General features: G+C 37.0%; 1 protein-coding gene across 7 annotated transcripts in view; it reads right to left on the bottom strand.

The window, feature by feature from the left end:
* Nucleotides 1-14,711, bottom strand: part of Relch (RAB11 binding and LisH domain, coiled-coil and HEAT repeat containing) — a 99,863-nt gene that overhangs the window by 40,452 nt on the left and 44,700 nt on the right. For all 7 annotated transcript variants that reach the window (XR_004121232.1, XR_004121234.1, XM_031379713.1 and 4 more), the window contains 3 exons: nt 13,345-13,457; nt 4,271-4,361; nt 1,628-1,699 (listed from right to left, as the gene is read on the bottom strand). Coding sequence is in view for 5 of the 7 variants with exons in the window: in XM_031379713.1 (XP_031235573.1) it covers nt 1,628-1,699; nt 4,271-4,361; nt 13,345-13,457 (276 nt within the window). In the remaining 2 variants the exon portion in view is untranslated. The remainder of the gene's footprint in view (nt 1-1,627; nt 1,700-4,270; nt 4,362-13,344; nt 13,458-14,711) is intronic.

Here is a 14,711-nt window from a genome sequence, read left to right as displayed (position 1 = left end):
AAATTCGCATGTAAATAAAAAAAAACAAAATTAAAGGCTGAGATTAAAATAAAATTATCAGGGGCTGAAGAGATAGCTCAATGGTTGAAACCCTATCCTGTTGTTACAGAACTAGAGTTCTATTCCATGTCCAGCACCCATGTCAGGTAGCTCAAAACCATCTGTTAAGTATAGCATTACAGGTATTGCCTCCTTGAACAATTGGATTCATGTGTAGCCCTTATCCCTGCCTTTCCACATAATTTAAAAAATCATAAAGAATAAAGTTATCAATATCCAAGTTCATATTCCTCTTTGTTGTTATTAAAACTTGTTCAAGTTATAAAATTAATCAAGCCTAAGCTTGCTTTGGTACCTTTAAAATATATAATAAACAGAATAAAATAAAAACAAAGACCTGGGTTTTGTTTTGACTTTTTCTTACGTCTTCTCAAGTGAACACCACGAACATTTAAAACTATGATCTGGTTGTATTTATGTAGACCTGTAATCCTAGCACATGATGAATTCAGTAGGATTAATTCAAGGTCATCTTCTAAATAGCAAGTTTCAGGCTGTCCAGGGTTACAATGAGACTGTATTTCCTAAATCCCAAAGCAAACCAAATCTCACAGCAAGTCTCTGATACTTAAATTTCATTGCTCTATCTCAGACTGAATGCCTCTATAATAATATACAAATTGTTCATTTAAAAATGTAGATTTTCCTTAAATCCAGAATAATCATCACTTAAAAAAAAAGCTACTAATTTATATTACTAAAATCCCTTTACCCATTTTAAAGCTGTTAGGCTTCTAGTAGTATATAAATATTTCCCACAATTCTAGAACCTACTTAAGATTCATCTTTAATCACTGAAAAAGGATTTGTCCATGTATTCCTCCAAGTACATCATGAAAATGAGAATGTCTGTCACATACCCATTCTGAATAAGCACAGTTCAACAGGATGTGTTTTTCCTGAGAAAAACTATTTTCCCAGGAAAAAACCAGTGACTGCCCTTAGTACTCAGGTAAGCACCTAAATGCTTTTCCTGAAAACCTTGACAAACCTCAGTGTGCAGTCAAAGTATTTCCTATTATTACTTTCATTTTGTGTCATAGAACATTACAAATATCCAAGGGTTAAAATTTAGTAAAATGAATAATTTTACTGAATAAGCAAGGTTATTTTTTTTCAATGAAACTGTTTGTTTTAGGAATGTGGGGCCCTGAAGAGCACACTGTTATCAGGAATCTGAGGTCTGCCTCTCTGTTCAGTGTCATCCAGGAGCACTTCTCACCACTACTTCTGTACCAGCAATGTCTGTGTAAGTGTATGAGAGAAAAAAAGATTTTATTAGGAAAATAGATCCCACCTTATGTACCTCTTTGGAAGAAGCACAAGGAACTTCCCAGGGTTCTCAGAACACACTGTCAGAATCACTAGTATAGGTACTTATGTTTATATGCATGCACAACCAATTAGGATGTACTTATTTTTTTAAAAAATTACATTAGTATAAACCTCCTTTTTTATTTGTTTGCCCATCTCTTTATTTTATTAAAACAGCATGGCTAAGAGGATTTGGATTAAAGTGTATGATAAGACACTAAACAGAAACAAAGAAAAAGAAAACAGTTCTTACAGGAAGGTAAGGTGCCAGTGCTCCACAGGACTCTGCTACGAGTAGTCGTCTTTCTGGATATTTGTGATTAATCTGGGGTAAAAACCAAGCATATTAGTCAAGTGTAAGCAACAGACCTTCTCTTCTCCCAAAGGCAATTACTTTTCACCATACATCCTGCTAAGATTACATTACACCGCCTTCCTTTTCCATTTCTGGGAACTCCCGTGGGTTACACCTGGATCAGGAATAAAGAAGGCGAGGACAGCCTAAACACTAAGACATGGGTAGGCATCTGTTAAAGCAAACAGGGAAAATCAAAGATGAAGAATCGGCAAGATATCTAGAAATCAATAACCTGCCTAGGACTAGGCTTTTCAGGATGTCAGAAGAAGCAAGATCTCCTAGCAACAGAAGCACAAGTCTTAGTTGGAAATTTTGCTTCTGGCATGTGATCAACATCAGTCTGCTCTCTGCTTAGAGAACTAGCAAACAAGTTAATCACGATTTAACCAGCTATATGAGAACTATGTTTTCTTTTTAAGAAGACTTCTTTCCTGTTTGTATATGCAAAGCAGTAGAGTTTGCTCTGTGCTGACTACACTGAACCATAACAAACAAACAAACAAAAAAAACCACATACTGGGTTTTGTTTCCATGTCTTTTTCATAGACTACAAATCTTTCTTTGACTGGAATAGAAGTATATCTGTTCTCATTTTCCCATATCAAAAGATGATATAATTTAATAATGTTTTAGATGCCTAAAACTAAGAAAAGAAATTATATAGAAATCTACTGGGCAACAAACTAAAGGTAGGTGGCTAGACAGATTCCTGATCCATGATTACAAACATTTCAAAAGAACTATAGCAAAGATGCGTGCAACTAACATCTTGGAGCTAAATTTAATCCACTTAAAACTACTCTGACAGCAGAGAAAGGCTAAACATTAGTTTGCTGTATTTCAGTTTGCTGAGTTTCATCTCATTCTTTTTCAGCCTAGTGTACTGTGTCTCATTTAAGTATACACTCAAAATCAATTGTATTTCTGCTCTTAACTAAGGAAAAGGATTCTCTTTTAGTTTACAACTAAAACACTTAAGGAATAAAGTACAAAACATACATTCTGAAAACTACAAACCATTGTTGTAGGATATTATACAAGACTTTGGTGTATGGAAAGTCACCCTAAACTTATAGATTAGAAACTTATATGATTAAGTTCCAGATCAAGCTGTACAATCAATAAATTTAAAAGCCAGGCAGTGGTGACACATGCCTTTAATCCCAGTACTTGGGAGGCAGAGGCAATTGGGTCTCTGAGTTAGAGGCCAGCCGGGTCTTGTAGAGTTCCAGGACAGCCAGTGCCTCACAGAGAAATTCTGCCTCAAAAAAATCCAACCCAACCCAACCCAACCCAACCCATGCAACCAAGCAACCAACCAAGCAACCAACCAAGCAACCAACAAAGCAACCAACCAACCCATGCAACCAACCAAAATCTCAGCTGGCTTCTTTGCAGAAATGAGAAACATCTTAAAATTTATATGGAGATTTAAGAGACCCACAGTAGCTACAGCAAACCTAGCAGTACGATTGTGTTGGGGGTAATAGAAGGCTTTAAGTTTCAAATTGAATGCAGAAATGAGTGTAAATACTCTATGAACACACCAAAACCATTCAGTAATTACACTCCAGGTGGCACTGGAATTAACAAAACTCTCCTTTGGGATGCTTTTGAGAAAGTGGCACAGGCTTCCCTTCAATTCACTATTGTAGCCCAGATTGGCCTACAACTCATGCCATCTTTTGATGGTGAGCTTCATCAGTACTGACATTATAGACATGTACCACCATGACTGGTATAATTTTTAAAAATTTTTTAGGGTTTTTGAGACAGGGTCTAGCCTTGACTACTCTTGTCACCTGAGTGCTGGGATTATATGTGTTTATCATTATGCTCAGTTTGATAAATGAAAGTTAAAAAGGGAAAATGGAAAAACTATAAAACATTATATGCACACATGAATAGTTGTACAGATTTATCAACTGAAAGTTTCATGGTGCATCGGAGTTAATTTTGACTGTAAGGAGTTAGAAACACACCCTAAATTAGCATGCTTTGTAATAAGAAGATGTTGCCTGCCACTGTCAGAGGTAAATATTACTACAATGTTCACTTTACACACTGAACCTGATAGCTCTACCACTTTAGTAATAAATGCCCAAAGAAATTAGGACTAGAACTTTTGGTGTTACCTGTGACCATTGTGTGAACTTTTCACCTGCTGCTTCTTAAAACATATTCGATCATGTTCAACCTCCTTCTGTTTTGTTTTCCCATATACCAACACAAGAAAGTACATCATATCTTTGTCTACTCTCGTCTCCTCACTAGAATGCATCCCTCTGTCTTTCTTCACACTGTTATTCTAGTTACTATACTAGTTCCTGGCACTGGAATTAGTGTTTTCAAAGTATCTGCTGAATGAATGAATGAATGAATGAAGCAGGGCATCCCAGAGTATTCTTTTATGGAAATAAACCATGTGCTGAGCTATGGACAGTAGCATAATTTACATTCCATGAATTTTTCTCATGGCATTTAAAAAATATAAACCTTCAAAAATAACAAAATAGCTAACAAAAACAGTTAACTTACCTGTTCCCAACACTGCGGTAAAAGTTCAGCCTCCACACGTGTTGGTCCAACATGACGGGCAAATGCCACACAACCTGTCAGTATCATTTGCCTGAAAAATAAGAGGAAAAAAAAAAAACCTTGAATGTGCATTAGGAAATAGAACTATACTATGACCACAACTTAAAAAGAGTTAAATAGCCAGGAATGGTGGCACAACCTTTCATACTAGCACTTAGGAGGAAGGAAGGGACAGTGTGACATGGTTCGTACCCCTGAAGCAGAGCCAGCAGGGTGTGGGCTGAGGTGTGGATGGTTGCTGTGGATCTACCGCTTGTTTGTATAGAATAAGTGCATAATTTATGTTCCTCCTTTGGAAAATATTCCCTCTGCCAAGGTTAATGACTCCATGATAATTAGAAGCAGTAAGAGCGTATATATGTTCTTAGCAAAAAAAAAAAAAAAAAAAAAAAAAAAAAAAAAAAAGGGTAAGTGCTATGACCTTCAGGACAGCCCTTAAGACTATGGGAAAGAACTCTAAAATCATGAGTTTCAAAATATAAACAGGTTTTCTCAATTGTGCAAAGTATAAGGATGCAATATAAATTATATGAGGGCTTTCATCAACCTAAAAGACCAGAGGTAGCAGCATTATGAGCCAGTATGTCAGAAAGATATTAAAGGAGATAGAGAGATTTGGGGAGTGGTGGTTGCAGAGCAAGTTCTCACTCAGTTAAGTTTATTCGTTGTGCTTACAAAGGCAGGCACATTCCAGATTTCAAGGTGAGTCTGGGACAGAGCAAGGTTAGGCTTAGTGTGGTGGCAAAGGTGATCTCAGAGCAAGACCTTACCCAGTAGCTTATTGTCTGTGCTTACAAAGGCAGGCAGATCTCAGAATCATTTGCTATGTATTTTAAAAAAGGTACATGTCCTTTTCTAAGAATCAAGGGGCTAAGGTCATAAAATGCTGACTCAAGAGATAATCAAAAGGGAACCTGGAGTGGATGATTAAATTGATATGCAAATAAAAGACTGAGTTTTCGTCCATGAGAGCTGAGCTATCTGGATGAGCAGTCTGGAGAGCCAGCAGGAGCAGAACATGTGGTTGTCAGCTTGCACCCCACTTGGAGTCATTTCTTTTGCTCCTCCTAAACACCCTTTCCTCAAGAACATCTCCCACCCCAAAAGCCAAGGTTGGTCCAAGGTTAGGCAGATCATTTTGAGTGGAGGCCAGTCTGATCTACAAAAGTTCCAGACTGTTAAGGGATACATGGTAAGACCCTGTCTTAAAACAAACTCAAACCAAACCGAACTCAAAAATAAACGAGAAAAATATAAATTCTAAGTATCCTTATTGCTGTTTCCCAATTGGTCAAGTTTCCCATTGGTCAATGTCTTTATCACCCTCTGTTTTAATTTCTTAGTTTTTCTTTCTGATTTTTCCATTTCCCCCACCTTAGGAAGCTAGGTAAACTAAAGGGAAAAGGCAGACAGAAAATAAAAGAAATTCTGTCACCTGCTTCCTCATGAGAAACTTTGAATAACTGATTATTTTTGTACCAATGTATATATTCCATAATACATAATATGCATGTATTCCATAAATGTTTGATAATTACAGTTACTCTATTTTCTCAGAAATGACATATAAAAATCTAGGTATGACAGGGCACACTTGTAAGCCCAATTTAGGGGAGGTAGAGACAGGCAGATCTGTGTGTTCTCTGGCTCCTCAGCCTAGCCTGTTCTCCCCTAGGCCCCCAAAGAACTATGCTTTAAGGGTCAGGTCTGGAACTGCAGGCTAGTAATAGAGCATTTGACTATCATTCATGAGTCTCTGGGCTTAATTATTAGAGCCATTAAAACGGTGGACGGTGCCTGAGAAAAATACCCAAGTTGCCCTATGGCTAACCTACATACACCTGCAGACAGTGGTCATGCTCACTGGCACACAAATTTTAAGCATTAAAACATTTCTTCATGATATAAATGTACAGAGGTTGAAATCATGTACTACTACTATACTAACCACATCTAAACATCAATAGGAAAAAGTGATTTAACTCTGAAATGCAGCTCAAAATAGAAAAGGTCAGATGCCCAACACCTTATTAATAGCACTGGAAGTAGGTTATACAGTAAAAAATAAAACTGATTATCAAATGACTTAGCTAGAAATATGATATTATTTATGGTTTTTATCAAAGAACTGAAGAAAGAACCATCATGGAGTGTAAATTATGTTTTACTGGGATACTGTTAAAAGTCTGAGATTAATTAGCTAAAGAAAAATCACAAGTGGTTATCTATCAAACAAATGTTTTTTAAGTTATTTATTATTATACATGGGTACACTGCTGCTGACTTCAGACATGCCAGAAGAGGGCATCAGATCTCATTATGGATGGTTGTGAGCCATCTCACCAGCCCTAAAGATTTATTTATTTATTATATGTAAGTACACTGTAGCTGTCTTCAGATGCACCAGAAGAGGGCATCAGATCTCATTACGAATGGTTGTGAGCCACCATGTGGTTGCTGGGATTTGAACTCATGACCTTCTGAAGAGCAGTTGGTGCTCTTCCCCGCTGAGCCATCTCACCAGCCCCCTCTATCAAACAAATGTTAACAAATATTTCTGTCTACTTTTCATTTATATAGTAATATTGATTATTGTTAATTTATTAGTCTTTTTTAAAATAAAAAGTTGTATTTCTGTAAGATAAAACACAGTAGACAGGGATACTTCATTCCTGACACCAGGTGGCAGTAATTATGTGTAAGTCTTGCCTTGCAAACCTAGACTACAAATTCAAAGGTATTTTATTACTAAGTTACCAAGACAGGGAACAACACTTTTTTTACAGAAGAAAATGAGATATGCCCTTTCCTGTATAGTATCACCAAACTGTCCTTAAAAACATTGAAATTGAATAGTATTTCCACAGTGATCTAATTCCCTCATCCCTACTTGTTTAGTGAGCGCAGGTTGCTAATGTCATCTAACTTTGGCTGTGTCCTGAGAATGAGAGATACATAGTGTAAATTTCAGGATATATTAGGCTGCGTGGTCATAATGTTGGAGTTCTTTCTATTTTAACTTCCGAGCTTTATGTCTCAGGACTCATTTGTTTATGACTTTTATATAAATGAATCATTAGAAGATGTTTAAAAAAAGCAGCTATAAAATTAGATAAATACTTTGGAAGCACAACTCTGTTCTACAAAATAAAAGCAAAATCTCCATTATTACTAAGGTAGAGACTGCAATAGAAAAACATCCAGGCACAGTATTTTATCTTCTGGTTCTTTATCTCCCTACTGCCAGGCTGCTTTCTTCAGGCTACCCTTGCATCTTTCCTTAGTGCTTGAACATTTTACTTCTTGAGGTAGACAACACACTTGCGTGAGCTCCTGTGTGCAGGGTGCTGTCCGATGGCAAGTCTACACTATCTGTTCCTGTCCGCCTCCATCATGAGCTGCATGAATGCTCCAGGAAGGACTTGTTCCAGGAAGTTCTGCCCCATCCACTCTGCAGAATTTCCACCTGATGGATGTTGAAAGAACAGATCTGATTCTCTCAGAAACTGGTGTGATCCTGAGGAACCCACATAGTGTCATGTTGCTCAAGAATGCTTGTGATGGGCAATAAACTTTTGGAAGTACTGTAGCCAGTGAACTTGCTCCTGATCTTCCTCAGGGACTCTGACAAAAAATGGCTTCTGTTCTCAATAATCTTGAGATGATCAGGAAAGATAAAGATGCTAAATTCTCTTAGATTCTAACAAAGAGCCAAATTTCTCCAATTGGAAATGTGAGCCTTTTATAGCTTCTGTTTTAGGGCATAAATTTTCTATGTATGACTTAGAATCAAACCACCACTTAGATCAGTAGTCCTCAACCTGTGGGTTGTGACCCCTTTGTAGTCAACCTACCCTTTTACAAGGAACACATATTAGATGTTATCAAAAAGTAGCATCAAAAATTCTTTCATGGTCAGGTGTTAACACAAAGGTGGAACTGTATTAAAGGGTCACATGCAACATTAGGAAGGTTGAGAACCACTGCTTTAGAAGAAAATAAATTTCTATTTTTTTCTTATCTATTGATTGTGGCCTAAACACTGTAATCTTCTCACAGCAACTGGTTTAATGATAAATCAGGGATGTAAATATTCATGTAGTATTTTTACAAATACTAACTGTTATGAAGCCATGGTTATATCATGTTCATCTATGTGGGAACAATGGGAATTCCTAAGAGAAACCAAGCACGAAGAAGAAAAGCAAAAAGATAATAAGAATTAGATGCCGTCAGGTAACTAATCTGTAAGGGCACAAACACAACAGGGGTCACTGGAATAAGAATGAAAATACTGAAGAAATTCCCAGTTTATTCAACACACTGAGTAATGGCTCCTTTATTCACTTGTACATAACTTCAGAGTTCAAAGCCTATTATAATGAAAGTGAAACTGGATTTCACCACAGAGAAGTTGACTGAAACCAACTTTCAGAGATTATAACCTTTATTTTTGTGTGTGTTGAGTCAAAGAAGGATGGATAGATACATAGATGGCTAAGTTCATGAAAAGTGATTATCACAGGAATGTTTAAATTATAGTAACATTTACAGAGGAACTGCTAGGCTTTTTATATGAACTTCTTTAAACTTATACTGAGTGAAATAGTAAATGTGCCACTTGGCTTTCAATATTATCAAACGGCTGATAAAACAAACTCATGCCATTTAGAAAGGCTCTGATGCTTTTCAAGATATTTTATATAATCATATTAGAGGAACTCTACATTTACATTCTGTCCACCATTATAAATTATGAAAAACTATTGAAGAGTTCGTACAAATTGTTAAAAACAGGCGTTTGAGCAAACAATTCTTCAGTCCTCCAAGGGGCCAGATAACACAGTGGTTTACTGATATTTTTAATTTATCATTTACAACATATGCTCAGTTTTCAATAGTATTAAATCTACAGCAGGGTCTTACTATAAATTTGAAAAACCTGCATATTTTACTCTTTCTGCTATTTTGTTATTCTAGACTTTTCTAAGACTTGATTTCTTTGGGTTCCTTTCTGGTTTATGGAATAAATTTGAAGACCCAGAAATAAACCTATACACCTATGGACACTTGATCTTTTGCCAAAACCATACAGTGGAAAAAAGAATCTTCAATAAATGGTGCTGGTCTAACTGGCAGTCTGTATGTAGAAAAATGAAAATAGATCCATATTTATCACCTTGCACAAAGCTCAAGTCCAATTGGATCAACATAAAACCAGATACACTGAAATCTAATAGAAGAGAAAGTGGGAAAGAGCTTTGAACTCATTGGCACAGGGGGAAATTTCCTGAACAGAACACCAATGTCTCATGCTCTAAGATCAACAATTGATAAATGGGACCTCATGAAACTGAAAAGCTTCTAGAAGGCAAAAGACACCACCAACAGGAATAATCGGCAAACTACAGATTGGGAAAAAAATCTTCACAGACCCTACATCCAAGAAAGGACTAATATTCAAAATATATAAACAACTCAAGAAGTTAACCCCTGAAAAACCAAAGATCCAATTAAAAAATTAGGTACAGAGCTAAACAGAGAATTCACAATAGAAGTATCTCAAATGGCTGAGAAGCACTTAAAAGAAAAAGAAATGTTCCAAGTCTTTAGTCATCAGGGAAATGTAAATCAAAATGACCGTGAGATTCCACCTCATATCAATCAGAATGGCTAAGATCAAAAAATCAAGTGACAGCACATTCCGGTGAGGATGTGGAGAAAGAGGAACACTCCTCCACTGCTGGTGAGATTGCAAACTGGTACAACCACTCTGGAAATCAAACTGGCGGTTACTCAGAAAATTAGAAATACTTCTACCTGAAGACACAGCTATACCACTCTTGGGAATATACCCAAAAGATACATCACCATACCACAGGACACATGCTCTACCATGTTCATAGCAGCCTTACTTGTAATAGCCAGAAGCTGGAAACAACATAGATGTCCCTCAACTGAAGAATGGATACAGAAAATGTGGTTCATTTACACAATGAAATATTACTCAGCTACTAAAAATGAGAGCATCATGAATTTTGCAGGCAAATGGATGGTACTAGAAAATATCATCCTGATAACTCAGACCCAAAAGGACATACATGGTATGTACTCACTGTTAAGTAGCTACTAGCCAAAAAGTACAAAATACCTAGGATATAATCTACAGATCATAAGAAGTATAACAAGCAGAAATGTCCAAGTGAGGAGGCTTCAACCCCATTTAGAAGGGGAAGGAAATAATTATGGGAGGCTGAAGGAGGGAGGGACCTGAAAGGGAGAGGGGAAGGGGAGGAAAAAGGGGAACAAGATCAGATATGGCGGGAGGAGACAGGAGAGAAGTCCAGAGAGCCAAGATAATAAATGGAAATAAGCAGCCTTGGGGAGTGGGAGGTGGGGGGACCCTCTAGAGAGTACCAGAGACCCAGGAGTAAGACACTCTCAGGACTCATTGGCAATATGTGCAACACTGGGGAAAGGTAACTCTTGGAAGAGTCCACCTCCAGTAGATAGACAGGGCCTCAAGTGGAGGGACAGGGTTACTAAACCACAGTCAAAATTCCTGATCCAGAATTCTTCCTGTCTAAAAGAACTTCAGGGACAAAACTGGAGTAGAGACCAAAGAAAAGGAGTTCAGTGACTGGCCCAACTTGGGATCCATCTCATGGGGGGTCACCAAGGCCTGACACTACTATGCTATGATGTACTTACAGACAGGAGCCCGGCATGGCTATCCTCTGAGAGCCCTACCAGCAGCTGACTGAGACAGAAGCAGATACTTAGACCCAACCATTGGACTGAATCCTTTCCCTACAATTCAATTAGGGGAAGGATTGAAGAAGCTAAAAGGGAGAGCAACCCCATAGGAAGACCAGCAGTCTCAACTAACCAGACCCCTGAGAGCTCCCAGAGACTGAGCTACCAACCAGGAGCATACACAGGCTGGAAGGAAGCTCCTGACACATATGTGATCTACCTGGTCTAGCCTGCGCTTAATCTTTGAGGATTGAGGCACCAGGGAAGGGGCAGGCCCGGTGGGGGCAAGAGCACCCTCTCAGAAGCAAGGAGTACAAATGGGATGAGAGACTGTGGGAGGGAGAACTGAGTGGGGGGAGGCTGGCAAATAATGGAATATAAATAAAATAATTTAAATTAAAAAATACCAAATGTTTACAAATATTTCTACAATAAATTATTTTTCAAGGCACACTGTTATTGTGGGTTTCATGATGACTTAATTATTAACTGTGTAATTAGACAAAAGGATTGGTTTCATTATGACATTTTCATACATGTATCTGTCTCACTGTAGTATACTTGATAAAGGATTAATTTCATTGACATTTCATAGATGCATCTCTCATTGTACTATGCTCATATATGCTGTGAATTTTCAGGATCACTGCCATGCTCACGGTATAGTGAAATTTTTATGGGTATTCATGTTAATTCTGTTTTTTTTTTTTTTTTTTTTTTTTTTTTTTAAAGAAGAAACTTTCCAAACTGTTTGTTTGACTTAATTACTTTGAGAGGAAGGAAGAGGCTATACAACTGCTTACTCCTGAGACAGTTTAGGTATAGGAAATACTTAATGTTATGTGCTATACTGAATCTAGGGTTGCTTTTCTCTTTTATTTTTAGTACTTGGTTTTCTTTTTTTCTTATTTTGAGACAGGTTCTCTATAAAGTCCTGATGGGACTTAGGTTGTCCTCAAACTAATGGAACCACATGCCTCTGTCTCCTGAGTATGGGATTAGTCATGTGATAGCTAGCATTTCTGCTTCAGTACTTATTTCCTTAACAATGAGATTTATGTTATTAAAAATATTTTAGATGGCTTGCAAATTCATTCAAATGAAGTTAGTTGTGTACTTTCTTGAGTGATTTCTGCCCTTTCTTATAGGATTTTTATCAAAGACCACATAATTTGATCATATTTATGCCACTTGTACCTTTCTTTCTGTCTAGCTTTTTTTACTGGCAAGGATCTTGGACTGCAGATGAAAGGAGGGCAGAAGTAACCAGTTTCCTTACATAAATAATGGTTGTCTGACTCAGTGCCTTCTACACACTCAAAAGGCAGCTCATCTTCTCTTTGAAGGGTCGATCATACAGTGGTTTTCCTAATCTAGCTTCATTCAGGGACATCTATTTTCCAAGTACATCTTTCTCACAAATACTTACTGCTTATACTTTACTCCCCACCCCCAAGTACTTTATGTCTTCACAGAAAATTCCATATTGAAAGATACACTTTGAAATGCCAACCTCTTGCCAACCAGAAAGTCTCTCTTAAGATGTAGGTCTTCTTCCTCATCAAAAACAGCCCTGAGAACACATCTTGGTAGATAAGGTTAGGTTCCTATCTAAGGATATTAGAACGCTTGGGTGACCACTGAGTGGGATCAGTTTTCTCCATGTCACTTAACTGCAAGTTCTTGCACTTTGTAGACAAAGGAAGAACGGACTCATCTATACCACATGAGAGAATAGTAGCAAGGTTTATACTGCTTGATCTACCTCCTTCATAATGAAGTCTCAGCTATAACCCAACCTTTCTTTAGAAATGAGAAAAGTATATTAATAGATTCTAATTAACAGAACTTCCAGATCAGAATAAGACAGTTGTGTTAATATCCTTCAGTACACACGTGTCTAGAGACCATGAGAAATTAGCAGTTCAAAAACAAGGCACAGATTTCACTTTGCAAAGACTTAGTTATCAGTAATTACAGTAGTAGTGGCTCTCAATAGGATTTGTACATATTTTTCATAACTATTTCTACTTCATGAACTTATTTTCAGGGGCTTAACTTTCCTTATTATCTGCTTATTTGCTGGGACAAATTACAGGCTCCTTTTCAAAAAGGGGGTGACAAAACAGAAGAGCTCCAGCACACTGAAACTGATACTGAGAAGGGAAGAAGGCCTGGAGATTAAATCACCAAATATGGTGCTCATTTAGGAAAAAACTATGTCAGCATTGCATGTTTTTATCCCTGAATATACCCACCTTTGCTCATCATCTGGCCTCTTGATCAAGTTGAAGAGTATATGGAGGAGCTGGTCTCTTTCTTTAGGTTCAGGGTGTAGGCATGCTGTACACAATATGAGAGGAATCAACTCCTAAAGAAATATGAGGGTACAGAAATTCAAAATAAAAATATATTGCAGTATATTCTATTTTTCTTCCAGAATATTCTTAAAATGAACTTTAAACCTAAAAAATCAAGAGTATTATTAGAAACATGCTATACAGGAGGTTATACAGGAGGATAAATTACAGTGTAGTAAAAGTTACTTAAGACTCAACTAACCTTATTTTTACATTTGGTATTGTCCAAAGCTCCACTAGGCTTTTAAACTAAATTAACATCCCACCATGTGAAAAACTGATATAACTTTAATGCTGAAAGTGTTTTAAATTTCTTACAAAAAGATTCACTATCTTTTAAAACTTCAAAAGTTAAAAAAGAGAAACCAACAAAACAAAACTTTTTCCTAGGACTGGACATTCACTTCATTGATATGGTACTTACTTAGCGTGTATGTGTAAGGCCCTGACCTCCACGCAACACCACATATACTACCTCCAACAACAATAATAATAAAATCCCATGTCAAAAACAACACAGGAAAACAAAAATCAAATAAAAACCTTTTCCAAACAATATAACAAAAATTCCTTTCCACACTACAATATGCTTCTCTTAAGATTAGATATTACTCAATATTTTCTACCCTTCACATTTAATCAACTGCCTAATTAAAGAGACCATTTCTGGGCTACTGGTGCAGATCAGTGGGTATTACTATTATTTCAGAAATATTTGACATTAAACTATATTTCATTATACATTCAACATGCAGAAGTAACAAACATTTTTTAGGAAACTATCTGTCAACTTTCCTTTTCATAGAAATATATGAAATTAAAGTTGTCCTACATTTTCATTAACATAACATTCTGAACCCTGAATATATTCTGCTTCTCAATTGAGTGGATTTTGAAGTCTCATAGGGGGAAAAAGCTAAAAAGTGAAAGGAAATTTTTAGAGAGAAATATTCCAAAATACAAGCATTTTAAAGAAGTCACTACAATATATTGTGCTATGGAGGGAAGATTCTCTCCTTCCCAGTTACCTAAATAACTGCCCCAAACTGTTAGCAAATTTAAACTAAGAAGTGAACAGCTTATTGGCAAAGAAAATAATGCTAACACACTGTAAGAGAAGCATATCTTGCTGGGCAGTGGTGGCACACGCCTTTAATACCAGCACTTGTGAGGCAGAGGCAGGTACAGGTGGATTTCTGAGTTTGAAGTCAGAGTGAGTTCCAGGACAGCCAGGGATATACAGAGAAAAGAAACCCTGTCTCGAA

Source organism: Mastomys coucha, unplaced genomic scaffold (assembly GCF_008632895.1).
Source record: "Mastomys coucha isolate ucsf_1 unplaced genomic scaffold, UCSF_Mcou_1 pScaffold1, whole genome shotgun sequence".
Taxonomy (NCBI): domain Eukaryota; kingdom Metazoa; phylum Chordata; class Mammalia; order Rodentia; family Muridae; genus Mastomys; species Mastomys coucha.
Note: the sequence above shows the minus strand (reverse complement) of the source record. Positions and strands in the feature narration are given on the sequence as shown.